General features: G+C 28.4%; 1 protein-coding gene across 1 annotated transcript; it reads left to right on the top strand.

The window, feature by feature from the left end:
- Positions 1-64: 64 nt before the first annotated feature.
- LOC125498167 (uncharacterized) lies at positions 65-2406 on the top strand. The gene is made up of 2 exons (XM_048645749.2): positions 65-299; positions 1977-2406. Exons 1-2 carry the CDS (start codon positions 253-255, stop codon positions 2245-2247), a joined length of 318 nt encoding a protein of 105 aa, XP_048501706.1. The 5' UTR covers positions 65-252; the 3' UTR covers positions 2248-2406.
- The last annotated feature ends 6321 nt before the right edge of the window (positions 2407-8727 follow it).

Below are 8727 nucleotides of genomic sequence, written 5' to 3'. Positions count from 1 at the left end.
TGGAGGAAGTATCCTTGCATAATCGGTATGGGGCATCAGTTGCCCATAATCGGGGTAAACTCGTTATTACAGCTTAAAGTAAGGGTAAAAATGTAATTTAAACAAAAAAACAAAAACTACCTATTGAGAAGAGAGGAGAGATAATGGAAGATATAAAACCAGTTTATACTTTCTCAGACAAGACTAGAGAGCTGAACAGAGGGAGGTTTTAGGTGAATAATATCCGTTGGCAAGACGACCAAAAGATGGAAGATGAAGCAGGAGCAACTAGTGAAGGAAATTTGCTGTCCATTGATGAGGTATTGTGATGAATTTTTTTTTATATGTGTTAGTTTGTTAATCATGATGCTGAACTTAGGGTAAATTATGTATGTATGTGATAATTTAAAGAAGAAAACTTAAAATATATGAGGTGTTGTTTCTTGTAATTATTTATGTGATAATTTAAAGAAGAAAAATTTAATTTTTTGTTTAAATTAAAGATAGTAAGGAGATGTGTTGTTTATCATGTTGTGTTGTGTGTTTATCTTTATTTGGTGTTGTAGAAGTGAAGTGTTGATGATGTGAGTATGATAATTGAAAAAAAAATGTGCGGATTGATTGTCATAATGTTGTTTTAATTGAAAGGTATTTACCCTCATGAAATGTAGTATGATTTGTAGATAAACAGGTGTAAATTGGATGGGAAAAAACGCATATATGGAGAAGGGAAAAAACGCATATATTCGTTTTACGCTAGACACGTTGGGGTGGACTCCGATGACCTTTATCTCATGTCACGTGTAGGGGTCAGTTCTTAAGGCCAGACACATATTCTTTTGTTTACGGGTTTGATGACACTAAGCTCGTGCTAGCTTATTCAAAAGTACAAATATGATAATGTGGACACTTAAAACTAGGGGTGTAAGTTATTTGGTTAAAAACCGAAAACCAAACCAAACCAAACCGAATTAGTAATTTGGTTTGGTTTTTTTTGAAATTCGGTTTGGTTTGGATTCAAAAAAAATATTTTTTCGGTTTTTCGGTTTGAATTGGTTTTGGTTTTGGAAAACCGAAAAAACCGAATTATTGTCTATTATTTTTTTGTGTTTCTTTTTTTTAATATTAATTACGAAAATACAAAAAGATTGTCACTTAAAATACAAATTATGAGAAAGTTTGGTTTAAATTCGGTTTGGTTTTTATCTTGGTTTGATTTAATTTCATTTCGGTTTGGTTTGGATTTTGGAATACGAAAAAAATTGGTTTGTTTTGGTTTGGATTTTGAAAGATAAAAAAATCCGGTTTGGTTTGGTTTAGTTTGGTTTTTGGTTTCATATTTTGGTTTGGTTTGGTTTGGATCGAGTCGAATTTCGGTTTGGATTTGGTTTGGAAATTTCAAAACCGAATTTATTTCGGTTTGGTTTGGTTTTGACCTAAAACCAAACCAAAAACCGAACTTACACCCCTACTTAAAACATGAATAAAAGTTGGTTGAGATGGTAATTATGTTATGTCATTTTCAAGTATGTTATTTATATATTATTACTAGAAATATGTAGTTGAAATATTATTAGTTAAGAAAAATTATTTATGTCATTTTAAATTATGTTAGTAGAAATATTGGTAGTTCAAATATTATTAGTTGAAATAAATTATTTATGTCCTTTTTAATTAAGATAGTAGAAATATTGGTAGTTGAAATAAATAATTTATGTCATTTTTATATTGTTAGTATAAATATTGGTAGTTGAAAAATTATTAGTTGAAATCAATTATTTATGTCATTTTTAGAAAAGTTAGTAGTAATAATATTGGTAGTTCAAATATTCTACGTATAAAAATATTATATATGTCATCTTTAATTATGTTAGTAGAAATATTTCTAGTGTGTCAATTATAATCATGTTAGTTGAAATATTGGTAATAGTTGCATTTCAATTGTAAATTATGTTAGTGTTTATATTTACGTTGAAATTGCAACTTTCTATTCGTAGTGTTGCTGCTGATCTGGACATTGATCGCGACTATTACTTCATTACAATGCGTGATCTACATACCAAGCCCATAGTTAGGGTATTCTGCATGAAATGCACTACTAAACTACAAAGACTTGTTATGTTGTGGGCTTCTATGAAGAGAATAGATCCCGCTATTGTTACATTGTACCATGAACAGGCACGTGTTGACCTTGAAGGTACCTTTGATAGTCAAGGTGTTTTTGATGGGGACGTCAACTACGTAGTTATTAAGTATTTGGAAGGTTAAGATAAGGTCCATTTACTAAATGTAAGGTGCAAGATTTTTATATGGATTATGTTTTATTTCCGGAATCAGCATAATTGGTTATGTGAAGGTCCAATTAGTATATGTAACTCATAAGTAATGTAGTACCCTTTATTTGAAAGTATTAATGAATTTTCTATATGCTTTTAAAAGTGTTAATGTATTTATAGTCCGTTATGTTCCCGTGCTTATCAATTTTATAGTGAATCATATAAGTTGTGTACTGAATCATATCGAGTAGAACATAAGTCTGATTAAGGAGACTATGAATCATATCATGTCAATAACCATAGTTATGATTTCTAACATGATTTAGAAAATAATAAAATCTTATAACTACTAACTTATACTTATGGACTGGAAATAATAGAAATATAGTCCTCCTTACGACTTACTTATACAAAGGTAGTCCTTCTTATGATTTACTTATACTTACCTTAAATTATGTACTCGTTACATAGCAGTCATAGTTCTAACAACTTTCTATTCGTAGTTTTCCTTATATTACACTTATGTACTCGTTACATAACATAACAGTCATAGTCCACTTGATGACTGAATTATAAAAAAAGTTCAAGTATTTGCCTTTCATGACTGAATAGGAATATACAAAGTTTTTAAAATCGAGATTCTAGTTTGAATCGGAAACCACCTTTAGAATCAAATCGTAGAATCGTAAGATTCTACAAACACGTATAATCAAGATATTGCACTCAATCTTCTTTGAATATGCTAAAATTATAAGTTATAAGACCTAAAAAGTGGAAAAAAATAGTTGTTTACCCACTATATTGGCAATAACTAACAATATATATATTTATTATTTGCTTTGTTAGCATGATTTAAATTTGTGAGGTTTTCGCTAGTCAATAGAAATGTATAGAATCATCTAGAATCGTGAATCGAATCGTCTACCATATTTTGAATCGTAAAATCGTAAGATTTGAAGATTGGAATCGCGATGTTAATAACTTTGGGAATATATTTAAATTATATGATATAATTTGTCAATAACATATAGCATTTAATTAATATGATATAATTCCTGCAAGATATGATATAGAACTACATCGATATGATATCATGAATTTTCGATATGATATGAGAACATATAATATGATTTCTAACATGATTTAGGAAATAATAAAATCTTATATACTTATGGACCGGTTATAATAGAAATACAGTCCTCCTTACAACTTACTTATAAATGTAGTCCTTCTTATGACTTACTTATACTTACTTTAAGTTATGTACTCGTTACATAACAGACATAGTTCTAACAACTTTCTATTCGTAGTTGTCCTTACATTACACTTATGTACTTGTTATATAACAGAACAGTCATATATAGTCCACTTGATGACTAAATTATAACAAAAGTTTAAGTATTTGACTTTCATTACATTATTTACGTTAATAGCGTATAAAGGGAATAGGAATATATTTAAATTATATGACATGCATAATTGTCAATAACATATAGCATTTAATTGATATGATATAAAACCTGCAAGATATGATATATATAGAACTACACCGATATGATTGCATGAATTTTCGATATGATATGAGAACATATAATATGATTTCTAATTAACATGATTTAGGAAATAATAAAATCTTATATACTTATGGACTGGTTATAATAGAAATATAGTCCTCCATAATAGGGCTGGCAAAAAAGTTGACACAACCCGATAACAACAATAATACTTCTTTTGACGACTTAGTTTTACTTATGTACTAATATATAACAATAATAGTGTCATAGTTACATTATATCTTACTTACGACATACTGTTGTTTATACTACATATAAAGTTATAGTTCTTTATACGACTTATATTGAATAACTTGTTTGTTATACTACAGATAACTTGTGTTACACAAATAAGTTATGTTCGGCATAAAACAAATGAATTTAACTGAAATGAACCTTTTGCAACTGAACTCAACTAAATTACATTTAAACCAATATTTATGATTAGTAATGATAATATGATTAGTGTCATAGTTACATTATATCTTAGTACAATAGTTATGTCAATTATATCCCATGTGTAGGTAAGCATATCAGAGGTTATATGAATCATATCTCATATATAGGTAATCATATTAGTGTTTATATGAATCATATACAATATGTAGGTAATCATATCATAACATTACGATTATATACTAAGGGCCTGTTCTCCCCAGCTTATTTTCAGTTCAGTTCAGTTCAGTTCAGTTCAGTTCAGTTCAGTTCAGTTCAGTTCAACTCCAATAAGTTCAGATCAGTTCAGTTCAGTTCAGTTCAGTTCAGCTCCATTCTTTTATAACCATTTTGTTATATATTATTATTATGTTGGTATAATTTATTTTACTAATTACTCTTATTATTATTATTATTATTATTATTATTATTATTATTATCATTATTATTATGATGATTATTATTATTATTTAAATATATATCATTACTATTAAGTATTATTGTTGTTGTTTCTATATATTATTTTGTTTTATATAGCTTTACTCATTATTATTACTAGTATTATTAGGAGGAACATGGTTTAGGTCAAAGCACAAATAAACCCACTTTTTTTAGCCCATAAACCAATCAAATCGCGTCAAGACGGTTTATGATGTAATTTTTGCTATCCAACCCAATCATTATTTTTATTACTAAATATTTTTATATTATTAAATCTAATTATTAAAATAGTAATATTAATTTACTTCTTAGATATTATTGTTATTATATATCATCATCAAGTATTAATATATTAATACAAATAATATAAAATAATTATTATTGATTATCATTAATTATTATTATTATTATTATTATTATTATTATTATTATTATTATTATTATTATTAATTTATGATTATTAATATTATTTATTTATAACTATCATTTAAAAATATCCAAAATACTATTATTATTGTTATTATTATTATTCATTATTATTACTTATCATTATAATTATTATTTAATATTCATATTATTATTGTTTAAAATATTATTTATATATTTATTACATTCAGTTTATTTCAATTCAATTCAAAATTCAATTCAATTCAATTCAATTCAATTCAATTCAATTCAGTTCAGTTCAGTTCAGTTCAGTTCAGTTTAGTTCAGTTCAGTTCAGTTCAGCTCCAATAAGTTCAGTTCAGTTCAGCTGTTTTATGCCGAAGAGAACAGTCCCTAAGTACGCATAATTATATTGGGTCCCCAACAGTACATTACAAAAGCATATTTTAAACCCGACTAATAACAAAGAAGAATACTATTGATAGTAGACAACTAATAAGCATTGTCTTCTCCCTACTAGCCATGGCCTCCATCTTCAATTGATGTTCTTTGTTTTTCTTCTCCAATACACCTTTTTTTTCCTCTGTAAGTTGCTCTATAATTGCATCTTTGTTCTTCATATGTTCATCCGTTAAAGGAGATTGCAAATCATCCTCCCAAATAAAAAAGTCACAATCATCCGACTCTAAAAATAATGAAGAGTACATAAAATTAGACAAACACTAAATGCAAATAAGATAATAAAAAAAAAAATAATGAAGAAAAAATGAACACGAAGATGATAAAAAGAAAATTTACAGACCATGCTGCACAACCAAAGAATTTCCTTCCGGCGTTAGGCCCGCCATTGACGGTCCAAATATTTGCTTGCCGGAGATGATAACATCTGATTGAATTTTTTTTTTCAAGCCACCACTCCTTTCTCGACCCTGTTCCACCATTCCTGTCAATTCTACACCTTTGCAAGAGGATGATAGAAGATTTTAACACTTCACTACTTATTTGATGATTTCACACTACAGATTTTTGGTTGTAGTAATTCAGACAAAAATCTCTCAAATTTCCCTTTTCTATTTTTGTACTCGTTGATATCAAGGCCATTCACTAATAAATGTTTTTTTTTGGGACAGTCAAAGTGTTTGCAAGGCCAAAATTACCTAAATGCCCTGGTTATGGGCAACTACTGGCCCATAACGGCTATGTATATATCAGCTCTCTTATTCATTGGACGTAAGTAGGTAACTGTTGTCAAATACATTAATTATTGGATGCAACTCTTACATCATACTCATGGAGTTTATCTACTTCTATATACTATATACTCCCTCCGGCCTCCGATCTCTATTAGTTTACTTGTATTCATTTTTTTGGTGTACCTTATTAATTTACCTCTTTCTTTTTTGTTTCTATTTTTTGGAATGGAACTATTAACTTTTCATTACACATACATTCAACTTTAATATAAAATAATATTTTTTCATAACATTATTTCTCCTAAAACTTTGTGCAAAAGAAAGGGGTATACTAATAAAGACTAGAGGGAGTATATTACTCCCTCCATCTCATAATATAGTGCCTACTTCATTTTTGGTAGGTCAAACTTTAAAATTTTTGACTGAATATTCTCATTTGTATGTATAAAAAAAACATATTCATGTGAGATCTTGTTAGATTTATCTCAATGTCAAGTTTCATAATATCAACATTTTATATTTTTATTAATACGGAATTGAAAATATTAAAGGTCAAAGTTACGTCTTGGAGACCGTGTAAAAATAAACAAGCATTCATTATGACATTATCTATGGACGGACGGTAAAAGCTGTAACATTACAAAGCATACAAAACTCTTCAGAATTTCACATCTTTCTTTCAATCCTCATTCGACCATCCAAAGAGAAAACCCCTCAAACCCTAACCCTGCCATACGACAGTCGCGACCGCCGCCCATCTCCGGCGCCGTCACTCACCGTCGGACCCACTACATCACTCTCCTCTATCTTGCCTCGTCTCTCTCACCTCATCCCAACTTCCCTCTCAATGGAAGCACTGCCGCCGCGCCGCATTTTCCGCCGGTCATCTCCAGCCGCCGAGAATCGCCAGCGCCGAGTCTTCCAGCCGCCTCCTAGGTATGATGCTAATACCTTTGTTTTTATTTTTTTATTTGTTGTAAAAATTATAAATATAAATTGTTGTTCATGTTGTTAATTGTTAATGTTGTTGTTGTTAATGGTGTTAAGTATTATATAAATTATTGTTAATTAATTTATAAATTGTTGTTGTTATTAGCTAGTTGTTGTTTTCAATTTTTTTTTTAATTTGCTAGTTGTTGTTATTGTTCATTAATTTAAAATTTTTTTGGCTTAAAACTGATTTTTTTTATTGGCTTTTTTTTAATAATAAATAAACATGTAATTAGTTTAGAGTTATGAAAATGGTAATTGTTTTTTTTGTTGTTATGAAAATTGAAAGGGATAACAAGATCGTCACATCACTATGTTACATATATGTAGTAGATCTATATGCATGTGCATTGTCAAATTTTTGGGTTTAAATCTGTGAAAATAATAAATTAACGTATATGAAGCCATGATTTGTAATTAAAGTTCCATTTTTTTTCAAGGTTTTAATATGATTGGTAAATGTATGTTAACACCATTTTCAAATGATAACTTGCCTTTTTTTTTTTTAAATACCAATGATATAGTTTCTTATTAAGATTTATGGAAGCAAAGTTGATGATACCTCTCGACTTGCCACTTTGTTGTCTATTCATTTATTATGACATTATCTGTGGTGGCACATTAATTTGTACAACCTCTTTAGAACATCCAAAATGGTTGATCCAAAAATTTGGATCATCAATTATTTTAATATTTTCTCTCTCTTCCACCTCATTTATGATCTATCATTAGTTTTTATGCTTTTTTTACCCACAATGGATGATCTACAATTTAGGCTTTTTAACCATTTGATTGCTTTTCTTAATGCCATTAGATTGTTGTCAACTTATCATATATGGGGCCTACCAATTATTCTCTTTCATGAGCTTTAAATTTGATCCAACAATGATCAGATCACTGTAATGATCTAATCATCCTTCTCTCTCTCCTCTTTTTTTCTCTCTCATAATTCTTTATAATATTTTTCTCCCTCTCTCCTCATGATCTAGCTTGTAGATCATCCAATGGGCTCACTCTTATGTTCTTGTTGCTATTATTAAATAACAAAGTACTTCATGTTACATGCCTTAGACAAATTGAGTAATTAATTTATTACACGTAGAGAATTAAGTACAATTAATGGTCAAATATCAAATTTATATTATCAAGGGCTTATTATTCTATGTGCTTTGTAAAGATATGTATTTTTTTAGTTGTATCGAATTGATTTGATTGTATATATTAAATATATGTTTAGTATAATAGATTTAGTGTATATTTAGTATATGTTCACTATATTTGTTAATATATTTAGTATATACTTACTTTACATATTACTTAGCTAGTGTTGTTGTTAATCTTTTGGATTTGCTAGTAATTCTTATTATTCATAAATTGTCTAATATTTATCTACTACATATAGTACGTACTTCTATTAACAAGTAGTGAATATAGTGAATTGATACTTTCTAGTTGTGTGTAGAGTTTTAAATT

Source organism: Beta vulgaris, chromosome 6 (assembly GCF_026745355.1).
Source record: "Beta vulgaris subsp. vulgaris cultivar EL10 chromosome 6, EL10.2, whole genome shotgun sequence".
NCBI lineage: Eukaryota > Viridiplantae > Streptophyta > Magnoliopsida > Caryophyllales > Amaranthaceae > Beta > Beta vulgaris.
Note: the sequence above shows the minus strand (reverse complement) of the source record. Positions and strands in the feature narration are given on the sequence as shown.